This window comes from Podarcis vaucheri (assembly GCF_965113315.1).
Source record: "Podarcis vaucheri genome assembly, chromosome: 5".
Lineage (NCBI taxonomy): Eukaryota > Metazoa > Chordata > Lepidosauria > Squamata > Lacertidae > Podarcis > Podarcis vaucheri.
Genome location: NC_138763.1, coordinates 4351541 through 4372238, shown reverse-complemented (window position 1 = coordinate 4372238; position 20698 = coordinate 4351541). Strand labels below are relative to the sequence as shown.

General features: G+C 44.9%; 1 protein-coding gene across 1 annotated transcript in view; it reads right to left on the bottom strand.

Annotated features, from left to right (window-relative positions):
- Positions 1 to 20698, bottom strand: part of LRCH3 (leucine rich repeats and calponin homology domain containing 3) — a gene marked incomplete at its 5' end in the record, with an annotated part of 79668 nt that overhangs the window by 14201 nt on the left and 44769 nt on the right. Inside the window, 8 exons of the mRNA XM_082224101.1 lie at positions 4887 to 4940; positions 7269 to 7316; positions 9275 to 9424; positions 9774 to 9825; positions 10124 to 10219; positions 13692 to 13768; positions 17952 to 18100; positions 20395 to 20515. Of these exons, the coding sequence (XP_082080227.1) occupies positions 4887 to 4940; positions 7269 to 7316; positions 9275 to 9424; positions 9774 to 9825; positions 10124 to 10219; positions 13692 to 13768; positions 17952 to 18100; positions 20395 to 20515 (747 nt within the window). The remainder of the gene's footprint in view (positions 1 to 4886; positions 4941 to 7268; positions 7317 to 9274; positions 9425 to 9773; positions 9826 to 10123; positions 10220 to 13691; positions 13769 to 17951; positions 18101 to 20394; positions 20516 to 20698) is intronic.

The window sequence follows — 20698 nt, the reverse complement described above, 5'->3', positions numbered from 1 at the left end:
CAGGTGTGCCGTTGCCCAAAAACGTTTGGGAAACACTGCTCTAAGGTCCCAAGCGGAGGTCTCTTTCAGGCCCGCTAACTACGACTCCTCCAAATAGAGATAATCAAGGGCTGAACATGGAACCAGCTTGCAAGAAGGCATGTGCTGTACCACTGAGCTATGGCCTCTTCTCTTTACCTGAACCTAACGCTACAGTCTTTCTTGAAGCAATTCCTGTTAAATTTCCCCACCAAGTCTGTTCTTAAGTGGAATAAACAACTGGCAAACTATGCACTCTCTTCGCCGTGTGTGTCAAGAGGTTGCTCACTGTAGAGTTCAAGGTGGTAGCCCTGCCAATGGCAAGGTTGTGATTATCACTGCACTGCAGGGGTTGGAAAAGCAAGCAGCATTTATGGGGATTGCTTGAAGATTTGGTCCTTAAGGCTCAACTAGTAAACTCTTGGGAATGTAACAAACTAGGAACAACAGCATCGTGTACTCATTATAGTAAAAAAATAAAATAAATGCTGTCCACGAGAGTAAAGGATGCCAGAAATTATGCACAACAAAAACCAACCACACTTGTTTGTATTCCAAGGCCACCCAGGGCTGCATTGGGTTGTATCTGACACTTGCATGCAAAATTAGAATTATCTCATGCCAAAGAGTTTGAAGTATAAGATGAAAGAGAACAAGCAAACATAGGGACCAGAAGTGCAGAGAAACACAGGAGAAAGGTAACAGATAATAATAATAATAATAATAATAATAATAATAATAATAATAATTTATTTATACCCTGCCCACCTGGCTAGCTTTCCCCAGCCACTCTGCTTACTGCAGATGAAGCAGCCATGTGAGAAGGTACACGGCGGTTGGTTGCTACGGTGAGCTTTAAAGGCAACTGGCGCAGTGCTGATCCCTAACAAGTGTCATTGTACGGATTTTATATCCTTAGTGAATTTTTCAAATGTGATGGGTAAGGATTATTTGGGAAAAACCTCTTTCTCCAAATCTATGAAAGCCTTCCTTTTCTGTGGGGCCCATGACTTGACAAAGATTTCTTCCATCATTCCCCCACCCCACCTGAAATGAAGCCTAACTATGTCTAACTGGTGAAATTTAAAGGACTAGATCCCCGGGTCCTGTCGTTTGTTATTGTGTAAAGCGCCATGCATGCTTGGCCCAGATGCTCTCCAGATGCTACGGGACTAGAACTCATCATCGCTGGCCACAGACGGTGCTGCCTGGGAGTTCAGGTCCACATTCTGGAGGGCACCATGTTGGTCATCATGTTGCAACAATAAATTGGAAAATGGGTGGTATTCTGCCAAAGGCCACTCCTCAGCAGAACCATCTACCATCAGCTGTCCTATGAGAAGCATTCCAGAAGAGAGAGGGAGACAGGGAGGTGAGGACCACCTCAGAACCTGCTCTAGTTGGGCTGCCACTTACTCACTACTCTCATTTCATCACCAAGTGCTTGGTGAGGAGTATCCTGAATTCATATTTTTTTTGTACGTTGATATTGTTCACTGTAGTTTTAAAAATGTATTTCAGTTTCCCCTAAGACACCTAGGAGGGATTTACATCCTGAAAGTTAGGATATCAGTAACAGTAAATAAATACAAAGAGAAGTTAATGCTGGCTATGTTATGATTTCAAGTATCATTAAACTTATTTCCAATGCCGTCCAGTGACTTTGAGGGGGTCGAGCTCATGAATTTAAGCCTTCATCAACACAGCAAATATTATTACTACTAAGTAATGGATAGCTGAGTAATTACTACCGAGCTTGGATAGCTCAGCTGGTTAGAGCGTGGTGCTGATAATGCCAAGGCTGCAAGTTCGATCCCTGTTTGGGAGAGCTGCATATTCCTGCATCGCAGGGAGTTGGACTAAATGATTCTCAGGGTCCCTTCCAACTCTACAGTTTTGTGATTCTATGTTGTTTCCCAGATGCCCTCTTCAAGAGACTCAAGGTGATGTACAAATCATATAAAATATGAGAAATCTAATCAGGGGAATAAGCAGCCTGCTTGTTCCTCTTAAAGCAAGTTGTGTCCACCTCCTGCACTTGTTTGCGGGAGGCTCCTAACCCGTCAGCTTGCACTGAGATGGAAGGGCCTTGGCAGCGCTGCGTCGTGCCCGGCCTAGCTATGCCTGCGGACAGCCATGCCCTCTGTGCTCTGGAGCCAGTCCGGACCCGACTGCAGTGCCCCTCCCAAACCTACCTCCATTGCTCTCGCCTTCAACACATGCATTTGAAGGGGAAACATGCAAACTGTTAGTGTTGAGTATACACTGATGGTGGCAGCACCCTGCTTTCCAGAAATTGGGGGTGGCGAGCACTTAAGCACACCTGGAAACATACAGTGCCCCAGAAACAAAAAGTCAGACACAGCAGCTACCAAACTGCAGCAGGCAACTAGAAAGCCTGCTAAACAAAACACCGGGGGGGGGGGGAAGGCTGCAAGTCCACTTTTGTGCAAGCAACAAAAGTGTAAAAGGGCGAGGGGCACGGCTAATTTCATACTGCCTGTTTGTCAGACCTATTTCCATGCATTTTCCCTATACTGGAGTTAACATCATTGTTCAGCGAAAGAAAAAAAGCAGTCTTGGCTGAACAGGCACTATGATGTAATAAGGGAAGTGCTGAACAAAAGGCCTTGGTTAGAATTCTACACAATATTCTATTATGTTGTGGGAGAAACTGCCGCCATGTAAGCAAGTGCAATTCAAGAGAGTCAGAAATAGATGCATAAACCATATGATGGAAATGGTAGGGAATTGGCCAAATCCCATTCATCGCAGCAGTGATTTGTCAAAAAGAATTAAAATCGGATCGTGCCCTAAATCGACAAACAGGGAAGTATGCATGCCTGAGATAACAAGCTCACTCCAAGTCCTGGGACAGGGCAAGAACGAAATCTAGACCAAGCAAGTCAATTACCCATCCACATCAATTCCACTTTCCGGGCGTTTATGGAAATTTGAACAAGAGGGACAGAAACAGTTTACATCCACAACTATAAGAATGCCTGGAAACAGGGACACAAAACAACAACGTGTGTGCCACCTTTGCAACCAACTCACTAGCTTGGTTACTACTGAACAACAATTTTCAAGAGACAGAGGTTTCTCTAGTCAGAAAAGGTCAAATGCTCAGTTTTCCTATTTCCAGCGGCGTAGCGTGGGTTGTCAGCACCCGGGGCAAGGCAAGTAATTTGCGCCCCCTAACCCCTAACCTGCCGCCGCTGCCAGCTTCTTCTTGCTGCTGCCTGGTCTGGTCTGGTGTGGTTCTCTCCCGCGCTCAGCGCTGCGCTGGGCGGCCGCTGCACTGTCCCCCCCCAGATGGTCCCTTGCTCTCTCTCCGCACCGCACGCCTGGCACCCACCCCCTCCACAGTGGGCAGCGACCCAGCGGCTCGGATTCGCACAGCCAGCACTGCAGTGAGAGAGAGTGAGTGAGCCAGGTAGGGGCAGAGAGCTGCGAGTGCGAGCGCGCCCCCCCCAGATGTTGCGCCTGGTGCGGCCGGCCCCCACTGTACCCCCACGCTACGCCACTGCCTATTTCTAATCACTATTTGTCCTTACATGAACTGAGGAACAAGACAAGTAAAGGGACTGGGCTACAGAACTGTGTGCCCCATCTCTGCTCCAACACGAATTACTCCCACCATTTTAAAGGTTTAATTTGGCATCAACGTTAACCATAGTAAACATTAAGCAGAGTTCTCTCTCAACCACACTTTTGAACCCATTTTCTGGCCTCTGCCTTCCCTGTACTCTCAAGTCACAAATAGGCAAATGCCTGAATGTAATGTCCAGGATGGGAGGGGGGTTGGGGGGGGTGTCCCTGCTTCACACCTAGGTGAAGTTTCAGTGCTCTTCAGCCAGCAACATGGCTGCACATTATGAAACCTCAAGCACTTAACGGAAGAGAATATAAATGAGTAAATAAACTGGAGGCATGCAAATCATGCAAAGGCAGGCAGAGCAAAACAGGCCAGGAAAGAACATGAAAATGGATTTCAATCGCTATTTTTGAGATACCAACAGAGGAAGGAAATAGCATAAAACATGGAAATGGTGTTACATGAAATGTTGACAACTTTTTTTAAAAAAATAGACAATTCATACTTGAGAGATGTAAAAGTACCTCCACTGATTTAAAGAGAGGGGCAAAAACAAAGCGTTTAGTCATGGTTAACTAAACATACTCAAATGGATCACCAGCAGCCATTCAAAGGGCCATGCTCCAAACAACTACAAAAGTAGTTCTTCAGGGGAAATCATGGATGAGTATCTGTGATATATGGTTTAGGCCACAGGGATCCTGCAGCTGGATAGACAAGGCTGGGTGACATCATGCCTCTTCAAAATCTATGATTCCATGTTATGATACTGAACTGGTTCAGCAAGGAAGTGGAAATGCAAAATTTAGATACCATCTCTCGACATAACACCCGGTACTTATTGGAACACTTCTGGGCCTTGTAATGAATGTGTTATCTGTATAGCTGATGTGTGGATGACTCCATGAGTAGGCCAGGCAGGAACCTAAGAACCTGCTTAGGTGCTTTCACCCCTTAAAGCTTATTCACACCTTTAATGTTTCCACGAATTGCACCAACCACTTATCTTATGAGTTCCAGGGACTAAATCAGAACAGGAAGTTCAGGAACACATAGCTGTGAACATCAGCTGCAATCCGTTCCAAGGCAGAAGGAAGGAGGGTAAAGTAGCAATTTATACCAAAATTGCTGTTATAATTAAAAGACAGCCATGTTTTATGCTATTTAGGAGTGGTACTAAACTGCCTAATCTCAGCAAACCATAGAAAACATGCTAACTATGATCTAGGAGGCTGACACATAAACAGGCCATTGCGTGCAGGATTCTTACCACCAGCAAGGCACTATCATCAGTGTGCTGAGACCTTCTGGACGGGAAGGGACACTGGGGAAGCGGGAGAGATGGCAACATCAGAAACATGAGACCACCACAAAATATGCAGACAAACACAGACATCTGGAACTGACAAGGTTCTTAATGCAGAAGGCACATGGAGGTAATCAGTAAAGTATAACTGAAACAATGGGGAGAGGGGAAAGAAACCTATTAGTCTCTTAATGATCTCAGCATTAAAAACATCTGCAACTGATTCAGGAGCTATTTTGCTTTCAGCTGCCGAGTCCAAGAAAGAGCAGGATTTGGTATGCGAATCTTTCCAGTGGAGAACGCTGCAATATTAAGGAAAGAACACACACAGCCTGGGAGGAACTGAAACAAAGATCAAATAAAAAGAACAGAACTATTTGGAAGCAGTCCAGAGTCACAGAAAGCAGACTACTGGAAAACACTTTCCTATGTATTTGTGGTCTATTGTGTTGTGTCTTATGACAGGCTGATCATGAAGTAAAAACTATTTTCCGTTAGCTAAACAAGAAAATTGGCCCTGGTGGTGTATAAAACCTTCTTGTGGGGAAAGACAGATGCCAATGTGAGGGAGGCTGAGAACCAATCAAAATTCTGTTCCAAGGCACCAATATCATCAGCCTTGAGTGCTGGCTACCCTACAAGTATGAAGTTCAACTCTTGCCAACCCGGCGCCTCCAGATGTTTTGCACTACAACTCCCATCAGCCCCAGCCAGCATGGCTGGCTGGATCAGGCCAATGGCTCGCCCAGTCCAGCATCCTGTTCTTACAATGACTTGCCAGATGTCCAAATGGGAAGCCCACAAGCAAGACCTGTGCGTCACCGGAGCCCTCTCCCCACTCACTTGGGAGTTCCAGCAACTGGCCATCAGAGGCAGAGGAAGAACACAACCATCATGCCTAGCAGCCACGGATAGCTGTATTCTTCATGAATTTGCCTATTCCTCTTTTAAAGTCATCCAAGTTGGTGGCCATCACTACTTTTTATGGGAGTGAATGCCACAGTTTTAACTACGCGGCGGGTGAAAAAGGACTTTCCTTTGTCTGTCCTGAATCTTCCAACATTCAGTATCAATGGATGTCTACAAATTCTAGTGTTACGAGACGGAGAGGGAATCCTTTCTCTCCTCACTTTCTTGTCACCAGGTATAATTTTATATACCTTTGTCATGTTTTCCCCTTGCTCTAGACTAAGGTAAAGGTAAAGGGACCCCTGACCATTAGGTCCAGTCGTGACCGACTCTGGGGTTGCGGCGCTCATCTCGCTTTATTGGCTGAGGGAGCCGGCGTTTGTCCGCAGACAGCTTCCGGGTCATGTGGCCAGCATGACTAAGCCGCTTCTGGTGAACCAGAGCAGCACACGGAAACGCCGTTTACCTTCCCGCTGGAGCAGTACCTATTTATCTACTTGCACTTTGTGCTTTTGAACTGCTAGGTTGGCAGGAGCTGGGACCGAGCAACGGGAGCTCACCCCGTCGCGGGGATTCGAACCGCCAACCTTCTGATCGGCAAGTCCTAGGCTCTGTGGTTTAACCCACAGCGCCACCCGTGTTCTTGCTCTAGACTAAAATGCCCCAATTACTGTGACTCCCCCCCTTCATTATTTTGGTTGCCCTTTTCTAAATCTTTTCCAGATTTACAGTATCTTTTTAAGATGAGGTGATGGGAGCTGTAGTCCAAAACATATGGAGAGTGCCCAGCGAGCGAAGACTGGTGCAATTGCTATAACTCAGTGAGCAGAGCATGCTATGAAGACCTGTGCTCTGACGCAAGTGCACTTGCAGAGAAGAAGCAAGTGTGCAAAAGCAGAGCGTAACTGTTCATTGATGTTAAGCAATGCAAAAAGCCTTGAATCTGGTGGCCAACCCACCAGTTCAACGACAACTTGGAAGTTTGGGATGGATTGATGGTGACATGGCTGAAGGACCAGCAGTTCCAAAAGTGCTTTTTAATATTCCCAATATATTATCTGCTCTCACGTCAGCTCTACTGTTTAAAAAAAAAAAGATATTGTAACAGATATAAATAGGTCTATTTACATACATTTGCCACATTTACAGGACACAGACTACATGGACAAATCCACAGTCCAACCAACGTCAAAACAGGGGTGGGGGTGGGGAGAAGGCTTAGAAGGCAAACTCAAGAGACATCTCTCTGCTGTGGCACAGTAGTGATCTTTAAACTCTACGCTTACACTTCATTCCTGAGCAGATTTAAATCAGATCCAGTGACAAATGGAGTTTTACTCAGTATGTGCACTCATGATTGTAGCCTCTGTAAAAGTGGGACCCCCCATAAAGAGCTTAGGAAATGACAATAAGGCGGTTTATAGCTTTAGTTCTTACCTCGCTATCCAGAAGGCTTTGCTTCTGAGGGCTCTGGGATGCCTTTTGCTTGGAAGAATGAAAAGGAGCAATTTACTAGGGAAAAGCACGCAGGCTCAAGTAAATAGGAAATAAGGTGGCAACAGTGGCGTAGCATGGGTTGTCAGCACCCGGGGCAAGGCAAGTAATTTGCGCCCCCTAACCCGTGGATTTTAGCACTCGAGTGCGAGCGCCCCCCCCCGATGCTGCGCCCGGGCCCCCCTGCACCCCCCCACACTACGCCACTGGGGCTGGGGGTGAGCGAAGGAGCCAAGGACCCCCCAAAGGCTCAGCAGGAATTTATTAAATTTATTATTTGCGGAGCCCCCGCGGGCCGAGGCAGCCGAAGCCCCCTCCCCTCGGGCGCCTCCCTGCCCCCTCCTCTCCTTGGGCTGTAGGTGGAGCTCCAGATCCGGGCTTGGCGAGCGCCTCTCCTCCTCCCGGCCGGGTCCGGGGGCTTCCAGCCGTGCTCCGTCCTCACCCCCCCCCCCCGCGGCTGAGACTTGTGCTGAGAGCCGGAGCCAGCGGAGCCCCCTTCTGCCAGGAGACCCTCGCCCGCCCGCCGGCTTCCTCTTGGAGGGTTTTGGGGAGCGCAGGGCGCGGCAAGGCCCCTTGGAGCTCTCCTCCCTCCCAGTCGGCAGAAGCAGCCGCCGCCTGTGGCTGGGCCGAGGGTATGGCGTCGGCATCGGGGTGCGGAGGCTGCCCGTGCCCGGTGTCGGCGCTGCTGCAGCGGCTGCTCCTCCTGCGAGCAGTGAGTGGAGCGCAGACGCAGCGGCGGCGGTGGGGGGCGCGCGTGCGCTAGGGCGCAAGGCTGGCTGTGGCGGCGGGGAGCCCGGCCGAGGAAGGAACTTGTCCCTTCCCTCTGGACTCGCGCCCCCCCCCCAGATGTTGCGCCCGGTGCGGCCGGCACCCCTGGCACCCCCCACACTACGCCACTGGGTGGCAAGATGGGCAAGAACTGTTCCACGAACATAAGCAGTTCCTAAGCGGAACCATTTTATTGACCTGTGAACAGAACCCATCTGCCTAGGAGAAAGAGGTTAGAGGTGGCATCATGTTCCTTAGGTAACTCAGTTTTGGAACCAAATACATCAGCATTCTCCTAAATCTACTACTGTAAGGCTGGGTTGGTCTACAACTTCTCCATCTCAGTGTGTGTCACTACATTGCATCATAATGACAATAAATCCGCTACAAAAGTATGAAGTTGGAAGATCCCTTTAAACAAACTCTATCCCAAATCATTCCTGATCTTCACCACTTTCTGTGATACGTTTCTTCCACCTGATGTGCAGCCACAGTCTGAGGCAGCTGTGCTGTGCTCTGGGTGACAGTCCTCTAAGCCCCCCTCAAAGAGCTCACGGTGTGGAGGGTGATGAAAACCCCAATGGTGACGAAAGCAATCCAATTTCCAGTAAAACAGAGCAAGCAGCAGGGCCTATCAATAAACAACCTTACACCCTTTCAGAACTATTAGTTCCCCATCGAGTTTCAGAAGAAGTAGCCTGTATCTTATTACACGTCTGCTGCCAAACCATGTGACCAGCTGCTAGACTTCTTGAAAACAAAATCTGGGCAAGATTCAGCTCCTGGGTAGGGGTGTGGCAAACCCTGTATGGATAAATGAATCAGGGGTGGGGCAGAACATGGTGCCAATACCACTTGCCTCCCACCCTCAGTATATGTGGACCTTAACAGCAATGCCAGACTCTGCGCAGCAATTAGAAGAGGGTTATTCAGCATGCAGACTAATTCAGAGTGGTGGAGGGTTCCTATCGCGCTCAGTGTACAGGTGTGTGCATGCACAGCTAGCCATGCTATATAAGACCCCCTACAACTTTCTTCTGGGGTGGGAGAAGGTCTGGCCTTTAAATATATAGTCGCAAGAGAGGGAGTACTGAGGCCACTGTATAACTGGAAGGCATGGGACCACCACCACCTCTCCCTGGAGAATTGCACACTAAACCTGAAAACCTAACTTGACCTACCTTGACAAAGTCGAGGACGGCCTCCCTTTGGATCTGTTTTGTCCTCATCTTCTCCTCCTCGTACTGTAGCGCAGCAAGCTGGGCTTCCCTCCGGGTACGCTCCACTAAATGCTCACGCCTTTTGTGTGGATCTGCATCCGAGTGAGAGACCTGGAAGAACGTTAATTTGGAATGTGCATCAGAAAGAAAGCAACCAGCCACACCAGGGGTCAGCAAACTTTTTCAGCAGGGGGCCGGTCCACTGTCCCTCAGACCTTGTGGGGGGCCGGACTATATTTTGAAAAAATATATAAACGAATTCCTATGCCCCACAAATAACCCAGAGATGCATTTTAAATAAAAGGACACATTCTACTCATGCAAAGACATGCTGACTCCCGGACCGTCTGCAGGCCGGATTTAGAAGGTGATTGGGCCGGATCCAGCCCCCGGGCCTTAGTTTGCCTACTCATGAGCTACACACTAAGCAGCACACTTCCCAATGTGCAACACGAATTACCTGATTATGGGTGCCGGACAGCAAAAGAAGGCAAGATGAGTCGCCAGAACCTCTGAGGGGGCAAAACAGAACATTGTTGGATACAGAATAAGTATTTCCCCTTCGCTGTGCATAATGCTCTAAAAAGATGGTTAACATAATAAAGCTCCTCTTCCTAATTGTCTAAACATTTTCCTTGGGCAACATGCACACAGTGATTAAGCCATAGGAAACAGTAAATGGTCTTTGCAGTCAGTTTTACATAGGATGCCACAGCTGTAGCTTGCTTTTAAAGAAAGCTTATTTGCACAATGGGCCAGACCTGCACTTCATTTTAAATGAGGGGCACCACATATCACTCACAGCCTTACCTTTCTGCTCGATCTAAGCAGTTCCTCAGAAGTTGCTGTCGGTCTCTGTCATGTGTCAAGCTCAGACTTTCAGGTCGTCTTAATTCATCTCCATCTCTGAAAACAGAAATACACAGTGGGTGGTAGTGGTAATTGACCCAGAGAAAATGGAAAAAAGAAAATGGAAGAAATGTTACAGCATATGAGTAGACAGAGCAAACCCTTTTAAGAAAATAGTAAAATTAAGATAAGTAGGCCTAAAATGTTCATGTTTTAGGGCTAAACAGCAACTAAATTCAATCTGGGTAGTAGAGTGCAGAATCAGCTGCCTTGGGCAATGGAATTTTGAAAAGATGAAGAAAGATAGGATTTCTTCAGAAATAAAAACATTCAAACTGAGCAAAACCAATGTAGTTAATCACCCTTAACCACAATTATCAGGTTGGGTGAGAGAGAACATAAATGGCAAGATCAAGTTCAGCTCTAAAAGTTTATTTGCACTTTGAATGTATACCACAAAGCATCAAATTTCATTTGGATATCTTGCTTTTAAATTTCTAGTGACATACTCTTCTTTGCTACTCTGAAGAAAATGAGATTCTCTTCTCGGCCTGCATACTAAGCTCCCACTCGAGGCAAAGTGGAGAAACAGATTTATCAAAGCTGACAGATCCTTCACTTTAGCTGCAGCTGATGACATTCTCATTAAATGAACTACATTGTCCTGTGCTCCCCCACTTCACTGAGCACCAGGAAGCGCCAGGGTCAGTCGTCCACAGGGTTTTAGCTCTTGCATGGGGAGAGTGTGCTGGAGACTTGCTGCACTTCGGTGATCTGTAATATCTGCTTATTTACAAAGGATGAGTTGAGGACGGGGGAACAGACCAGGCAAACATCCAGGCGGACAATGGCAATTTGTAAAGCAGCATCAGTTCTCCCCAAAGTGAGCAGCATTCATTAGCAGCGTCCCCACCAGCAGCCAACGAACCGTTTCCTGCTCTCCATCCATGAATCTTAAGTTTGGTTTGGAATATCATGAATAAGGCAGTTTAAGCTGGCATGAATTTAACCAGATCTATATTTATCCTGATAACCAACAATAGAGATTTTGTTAACATAAGCCAGTCTGAGGCACCATCCCACTCAGATGCCTTGTTCTAATTTAAGCTCCCAGGGTCCCAGGTCAGGCTCATCACCATCATGCCCATTTTTGGTTAGGTAATTAAAAGCTTATCTACCAAGCACACAAACTCTTCAAAAAGCACATTTACTTTGTTTTAGCAGTCCCTGCTACATTTGGATCAGCTATGGAACCGGGAGCAGGGCAGGGGGAAATCTTTTAAAGACTCGGATTTCAAGGAGCGTTATTCTGTAACATCCCATGGTGAATAATAGTCTAGCAGGTTCCTCTTTCTGTTCTGGAAAAAATGGATCCTAACAAGCTGCAAAGCTTCATTTATGAAGCAACACTGCTTATGCTTAACAAAAACTGGGAGCATTATTGCCATAAATGGTGAACAGTGAAGACTTACTGCTGACACCGATCATGTATTATGTGGGACAAAATACTTCTGCATCCAACAACCCAATAAAAGGATTGTACTATAATCAGTAACACACCATAACCTGGTGCAGACATGATGTTATCAGATTCTTAACCTTGGCTATTTGCATATGCCTCTCCTTCTTCTCTTGTGTGTACCCCCTGCTCCATTTCCCTTTTCAGACCTGGTAATATGTATACACCGAAAATTAATGGCAACCATCGTTATAACAAATTACTTTTCAACCCCCACTTCTAAGTATGGTGATTGCTAACACAGGTGCAGATGCAACACTGCTATGGAAAGGGAATGGTGGAGGGGAATCGCACGTGTTAGGGGGCAAGGAGTATACAAACCCTCACACTGAGGGGCTCCTGATCTCTCAACCATGGTTACAAGGACAGAAACATTATGTTTGCATTTGGCCCAGTAAGGCAATATATGCAAAGACTCTGGGACCCTGTGCTAAAAATGCAGCACTTTGTGATCACAAGACTAAAGAAATGGCACCCAATTTATCAGGTGACATGTTTCCTCACACTGCAGCATGATTCACCTTGCTGATTCCTAAGCTCTGAGCGTATGGAACAAAATTTGTTGTTGTTCAGTCGTTTCGTCGTGTCTGACTCTTCGTGAAACCATGGACCAGAGCACACCAGGTACCCCTGTCTTCCACTGCCTCCCGCAGCTTGGTCAAACTCATGCTGGTAGCTTCAAGAACACTGTCCCACCATCTCGTCCTCTGTTGTCCCCTTCCCCTTGTGCCCTCCATCTTTCCCAACATCAGGGTCTTTTCCAGGGAGTCTTCTCTTCTCATACATCACTACTGGGAAAATCATAGCTTTAACTATATGGACCTTTGTCGGCAAGGTGATGTCTCTGCTTTTTAAGATGCTGTCTAGGTTTGCCATTGATTTTCTCCCAAGAAGCAGGCATCTTTTAATTTTGTGACTGCTGTCACCATCTGAAGTGATCATGGAGCCCAAGAAAGTAAAATCTCTCACTGCCTCCATTTCTTCCCCTTCTATTTGCCAGGAGGTGATGGGACCAGTGGCCATGATCTTAGGTTTTTTGATGTTGAACTTCAGACCATATTTTGCGCTCTCCTCTTTCACCCTCATTAAGAGGTTCTTTAATTCCTCCTCACTTTCTGCCACCAAGGTTGTGTCATCTGCATATCTGAGGTTGTTGATATTTCTTCCAGCAATCTTAATTCCGGCTTGGGATTCATCCAGCCCAGCCTTTCCCATGATGAATTCTGCATATAAGTTAAATAAACAGGGAGACAATATACAGCCTTGTTGTACTCCTTTCTCAATTTTGAACCAATCAGTTGTTCCATATCCAGTTCTAACTGTAGCTTCTTGTCCCACATAGAGATTTCTCAGGAGACAGGTGAGGTGATCAGGCACTCACATTTCTTTTAGAACTTGCCATAGTTTGCTGTGGTCCACATAGTCAATGAAGCAGAAGTAGATGTCTTTCTGGAACTCTCTAGCTTTCTCCATAATCCAGCGTATGTTTGCAATTTGGTCTCTGGTTCCTCTGCCCCTTCGAAATCCAGCTTGCACTTCTGGGAGTTCTCGATCCACATACTGCTTAAGCCTGCCTTGTAGAATTTTAAGCATAACCTTGTTGGCGTGTGAAATGAGTGCAATAGTTGGAGCATTCTTTGGCACTGCCATTCTTTGGGATTGGGATGTAGACTGATCTTCTCCAATCCTCTGGCCACTGCTGAGTTTTCCAAACTTGCTGGCATTTTGAGTGTAGCACCTTAACAGCATCATCTTTTAAAATTTTAAATAGTTCACCTGGAATATCATCACTTCCACTGGCCTTGTTATTAGCAGTGCTTTCTATGGCCCATTTGACTTCACTCTCCAGGGTGTCTGGCTCAAGGTCAGCAACCACACTACCTGGGGTGTACAAGAAATCCATATCTTTCTGGTATAATTCCTCTGTGTATTCTTGCCACCTCTTCTTGATGTGTTGTTGGAAAAGAGTATTTGTGACGGCCAGCTTGTTCTCTTGACAAAAGTACTCACCTATTATGATGCAAGTATCTTCTGGCATCTTCTGACCTGTGGAATTCCCGGATGGGTGTTGGTTTTACTGGTGACCCCTTAGTGAAGGAAGAAATGAGATACAAAAATAATTATTTCTAGTGCATTGTGGATGGTTCCAAATGTCAGCTCCCTTTGCCAGAGCAAGTCTGCCAATCGCACCAAACTTGAGAATTAGTGGTCTTTTAAGTTGTCCAGATCGAAATTAATCAGTGTGAGAAAAATATTAGACAGGAGGAAGTGAAGCACTGTGCTGTAAGAAAATGGGTTAATTTTTAGTATTTGGTCCTTGTCAGTTTTATAAACCTCAGTGTTGTCTTGTTTAGATTTTCAAATCTGCCAGCTTCAATTCACATGGGGATGAAAAAGAGCTATTTTTAAATGTATTACCCACTTTTCTCATGAGGTACACTACTTAAAAAGGACATGGAATTTCATATGCCGGCAAAATTTCAACAGGTTTGCTAATGCCCCACTCTAGACAAAACAATCAACCATGGCTTAAGGTAATGTGTGAATACCTAAACAGCAGTTAAGGGTTGTCCTAAAGCCAGGATTTGGGTTTGCAAATCATGGCTTGCCCTAAGTACTACATCTGCACAGATTAAATCGTGACCATGACAGTTTTCCTGCCTCTTTGCTTGCAAGGCGACAAGCAGCTCAAGCTGTTAATTTCCTGAGCACACCCCTTCAAGGATGGGGATTACCTCAGCAAGGAAAACTACAGTTTTGTTCTACTTTTAAACTCCTAACTGGGATTAAAGTAATAAACCACAGTTAGCCCTGACCTTAGTTCAATGTTGAGCCTATGCTGAACCTAAAGGTGAGGAAATTCCATAACGGCAGAACCACCACCACTGACCATTGTTAAACTGGTTGTTTGCATCCATCTGTCTCGAGAGACGATGGAAGAGTCAGCCATCGGAGGCAAAGTCAAACCGTTGGAGAATTACAGTGCCTGCTGTGGCTGAAGAGAGCTGTTTTATTGCGGCAGAGGCAGATGAAGGCGTCCATTGAATGTAAATTAACCCATTTTCCTAAAGCAAAATCCTTAACTTCCTCCTGTCTAGTATTTTTCTCACATGAATTAATTTTGATCTAGACATCTTAAAGGCCACTAATTCTCAAACTAACAATCTCGTTTACTGAAACAAAATCTATAAATGACCCATTTGTTCTTAGGTACTATTTTCCAAAATGCTGTTGTAATTTAAAGTGGTTTGAGTTCATACACACACACATTTATTTTTCACTAAGAGCTGGCGCCCCCTTGCTAACTCTGAAGAGAATTCTGGATTTTAGTAGCCTACGGGTCTCCTCCTGAATTATGCCTTGGGCAGCAACGTGATCCTTCTTGTCTCATTACTGGACTTGCGGAACTAATATACGGTCAGAAGAAATATGAGCCACTGCAATTTCAAGAATGGAAATTGGGGGGGGGGGGATATAAAGGACCTTTTTAGCCAACCACTGAACAAATAGCAATTAAGCTGGCCCACAGACATGGCGGTATTATCCCACAGTACACAAAAGCAGCATATTCAGCCCCCGGGGAAACCCCAGTGCACTCAATTGGAAGATCATCCCGGTAATTAGGGAACTGCAAGTCTCACTGCCGCTTAGCCTTAAGAGAATAATGGCGGTTATGTTGGGCCCCCAAGTACATATGCGTGGGATATGAAGTGGAAGAGATCACTGGGACAACAATAAGCCAAACAAAATGCACTTCAACCCAGTTTCGCATTGTAACATATATGTGAAGGCACAGATTGTAATCCGATTGCAGAATGGGCTACTTGTTAAGCAAAGTAGAAGATTATCCCGTGCAGGCTGCCTGTACACATGGGATGCAGCCCACTGTTTCAAGCCTCCCATTAGACTTATGCAGAAAAGGTTTAGATTAGAGGCCATGGAGGAATAAATGTATTACTTTAACATTTCCTAGTGATTTTAGGCTTATTAAGAGCCCTTCCTTTCCTACAGTCCAGATGGTAACAGGAGGGGGGTCCTTTGCCCCTCAATATGCCCACAGCAGTTAAAAGGCCAAAACCAAAGTGAATTCTACCCCCACTGCCCTTAGTTTTAAAGGAGACATTTAAGACCACAAAAAAGAGCCAATATTATATCGTGCACTGCCATTAAGTACCCTTCCAAAGGTTGCTAAGTTTACTTTGAACCAGTCAAGCACTTCAGCTTTAAGCAAAGCACACACTCTTAACGTTTGGAGAGCATTTTAACAGCTCTATTAATTCAAATATATCTCCAGATTAGAAACATGCATCCAAAAATACATTGGCATGTTCTCCCACATAGCACTGAATCCATCAAAATCCCAAACTGCCCCTGTGCCAGCTTAGCTGCATCTATTAAAAAGCCAGCCTGAAGAGAAGGTCTTACAAGCATGTCTAGTTCGGAGGATTTGCAGAGCTGCAGGAAGCCACAAAATATGTAATGTGCTGTACTTTTTTTTTACAGGTGGCACATGCAGAGAACAGTCAAGAGGGAAATCTTATAAAGTTTTCAGAATTGCAACGATGGATGCACTTTTTTGAGTTAAACACAAGGCAACTGGCCTCAGTATTTAACTGCCTATAAACTACAGCCATTTAGCTGCTTCCAACCAGAGGTGTTTGGTTTTGGTTTTCTTAAAGTGAAGTAGCCACTGCAGTGTTACTTTAATAGAAGGACACTTGTATACATTCCCCCAAAGACCTGTTTACACTGATTCAGGATTATTGCAGAGTATGACAGAATGAACAACCACGTAACTCTCAAAGTTGGTGTTTGTAATCAAACTGGCCCTATAAAAAGCATGCTCAAAATGAAGGTTCAAAAAACACACTGTTATCTCAAGGAGCATGCCGTCCCAAAATGGCTGAGCTCATTCATTCAAGAAGCTCGCTCCATTTTGTGGCATAAAAACTAAACTGGTCTAATTTTGAAAAACCAGAAGGCACAATATAACAGAACAATGGGGATTCAGTTCTGTTTTCTGGACCTAATTTTTTTTGTTACTGTAAAGCTATGCATCTAATTATGTGAAATGAAGAAAATATCTCCCTACTCTTCTCATTATGGGGAAGAGATGCTTCCTTTAGGCTGGCCCACAAAACAACTGGAGACTCTAAAGTGAGAGTGCTGGTACAAGGAAATGAGCCTGGATTGCTTAATTGTAACCTTTCAGTTGAAATACCACGGGGCAGATTTAAAACAGCACAATGCTTAAGGACACAGGCTGTACATTGTTCAATCTTATGTTCCAAGAATAAATCCCAAAACTTGCTGAATGTCTTTATTTCTTAGGAAGCCAGAAAAGTCATACTTTACAGATGCTTGACCTTTATTTTTGCCTTCCCTTGGGGCATCAGAAATTGCCATGACACTATACTGGGAGGGGCAGATTTGTGCTAACAGGCCAAGAGGCCTGCACCCCCCCTCCCCCCGAGATTAGTGGATGGACTTGGATCCACACTCTGGTTGCTGATGAGACAATATCTGAGGTACACCCACCCAAAGAGGATGCAAATGCAGATTAGCTAAAAGAAAACTCTTAAAAGCAGATCAGAATGGATTTGATATATACAATGAAGTGGCATAAAACTGCCTACAATAAAAGGATAGCAAAGCACCATATGATTATTATTATTACACATCCAAGTACCTCTGAAAAAAGCCCTTGCTTGCCCCCCCTTGCTTGCAACACCCTAATTTGGATTTAGGGGTGGGGGTGGTAATGGGAGGTGAGGCTATATAGCACTGGAAAACTGTCTGTGTGCAGGCAGAACAGGCTTCTGCTCACATAAATGGGATTTCACCTTCCTCTCCTCCCTCCTGCAGACCCATGCAGCCTCAAAATCTGGAACAGATTTTTGGGCACGTAAGGGGGGGGGGAATCGAGAGAGGAGGAAAGTAAGGCAACGTCCCATTGGATACTTCTCAGATTCTGCACCCAGACTGTTGCACGGACCACCATGGACATAGCACATGGGAGAGAAAGGCCAATTGAGCAGATATCCATTGAGACTCTATTGCAGTCAAAACTAGCACCTTGAACATCTACAAGACCCCAGAGCACAGTGCTTTGAGTCAGTAGCTGAAAGCACAGCATCGGGACTGCTCCAAAAACTCTGAATCTCCAGATCTAAAAGTCAACCAATAATAGCAACTGTGGATGAGAAACAACACAAACAAAAGGGGATTTCACAGGGGCACACACACACACAAATTAAAAGGAAGCACCACCTCGTAAGATATTCGCCGTTGTTCAATATATGCCATGAACTGTGAGCTGAGGCTGTCTGACTCCATGCACTTGGATTGCCTCACCTCTTCCTCCTCCTCTTCGGTGACACAACTGTCAATAAAGTCGATCTGATCCAGATCATGTTCCACTTGGCATATACAAAGAGAAGGACCGTAATTAGATAAGCAGCTGGGGGAAGGGGGAGGCGCAGAGAGAGTTAACAGGAGTTAAGACTGCAGCAGCTCCATCAGGTCTGACCATATTTATTCAGGAAATCTCTCGCTGCAGAGTGGCTCATACAATCAGCCAGCAAAGTATAGATCAAGCTCTTTATAAAAACTGCTGATTGGGAGGAGATTTCCAACTAATATTAAACAAAGAGCCATTTCATACTTTAGAACGCATTATAGACAAAGAAAAATCCCACCATGCTAGGGTTTTATTGCTCACTAATGTAACCAGAAATGAATAGTTTACAGCAATTCACTTACGTAACACACACTAAATTGAAAAACTCTTTTCCACCTGCACTTTGGCTTACTTGCCAAGAATGATCTATTAGTGGTGAGTAGCAATATTAGTCTCTCAAGACTATAGAACCATAGAATTGTAGAGTTGGAAGGAATGCGAAGGGTCAGCTAGTCCAACTCCCTACAATGCAGGAAACTCAACTAAAGCATTCACTAGAGATGGCCATCCAACCTTTGCTTAAAAAACCTCAAAGGAAGGAGCGTCCACCACCTCTCAAGGGAGTCCGCCCCACTGCTGAAGATGCTCTTACCATCAGAAAGTTCTTCCTGATGTTTAGTTGGAATCTCCTTCATTGTAACTTGAGTCCATTGGTTCGGGCCCCAGCTTCCTAGCTTGGTTCCTTTTCCAAATATCTCCTCTAAGTATCCTCTTTTAGGCTAAACACACCCAACTCCCTCAACCACTCCCCATAAGGTTTGGTTTCCAGACCCTTGATCATCTTGGTTGCCGCCCTCTGCACACCTTCTAGCTTGTCAACACCCTTCTTAAATTGTGGCACCCAGAACTAAACACAGTACTCCAGGTGTGGTCTGACCAAGGCAGAATAGAGTGGTACTATTGCTTCCCTTTATCTGCACACTATACTTCTGTTGATGCAGCCTAGAACAGTGTTAGCTTATTTTTGCTGCTGCATCACACTGTTGACTCAGTTAAGCTTGTGGTCTACTAAGACCCCTAAATCCTTTTCATATGTACTACTGGCAAACCAGGTGTCCCCCATTTTATATTTCTGCAACTAGTTCTTCCTGCCTAAGTGCAGAACCTCATATTTGTCCCTGTTGAAATTCATTTTGCTAGTTTGGGCCAAGTTCTCCAATCTGTTAAGGTCATCTTGCATCCCAATTCTATCTAATGTTGTATTTTGCAGACACAAGTTGCTTAGACTTTTGCTATCCATATCCAAAGAAGTGCTTTAAGTTACGGGTATTTCTGGCTTCTAATCAATATGCAAACTCAGAAACCTCTGAAGCACCTTTGTGAATTGGTAAGTGAAACATGCACATTAACATGCAAAGCAATACTGTTCTGACCAACTTGAATCTGTAAAATGACATGTTAGAACAGCTTTTGGTTTGTTAGATTATTCTGCAAACACCAAAGATGATGCTTGCAGTCAAGCCTGCAATTATATTTTATTTTGGCTACCTTCACATATAAAATGTGAAATTAAGAAAGCAGAAGGTTAAGAGGAAGGGGTACAAATATTGTAAAAGGAATAAGATGGTGGGAGGGACTCACACACATTCAGAAGTGTATGAAAGCTACAACAAGAGCATGAAGCTCAGAAAGGTCTGCTCTCATTGATCCCTCCACTCATTATGTTAACTGGGGCATTTTTTATTCATCACTGCTTCTGTAAGCCCAATAAGGCTTTGCTATGTTGTTGTTGCAGGAAAACTTATGAAAATACTGCACAACCCAGTATCCAAAATCCTTTAGAATAGCGCAGATAAGAAGCAAATTACACAAGGAGCAAGTCAACAGGTTTTTAAATTATTTTTTAAAGGTGCTATGCTGGAAGATATAGCAAACTCAAAGAGACCCAATTTCCCTCAGTTAAAGGTTACTGTTTCCTGGTCCTCAATCTTTTACAGCTTCTTGTGGTAGTGGAACCAAGTGTTATTTGGATTCTCTTCTCCTAGGAGCTACTTGCAGTCATTCCACTTATCAGCATTTGAAGGAGAAACTAAAATAAAGATTCCTCCATCATCCTGGCTGCGTAAAAATGCCATTTGGCTCCTCCAATTAAGCTGCATATAGAGCTTTTTAAGACAAAGGGGTAAAATAAAATAGGTCTGAAAAGATACTTCTTGGACATAGATGATGCTCCACAAAGCGCACCAGAATCTTGCCATGTAACGTGGGAGCAACCAAATATGCAATGGTGGCTTTTTTCTCAGTGCCATTTACCTCCACCATTGGTGACAACCATGCTCCCTCGGTGTTCCTGGTACTGACTCTCTCTTCTCAGTCTTTGTTCTTTTGTGATTTCTGCCACTCGCAGAGGAAGATCAGAAAATTCATCTGTAGGCTTCATTGAAAAAATACACCGGACAATTAAGAAAACAAAGATTGTGAAATACGTCCACGAAAACAAGATCTGCAGCACTCTAATATAATGTTAGAAAGAGCTCCTCCTTCAAGTCACTCCAGTGATCTGAATCACATGTAGGCAAAGTACACTTTTTGTGAGTTTGTATTGTTTTCAATTTAA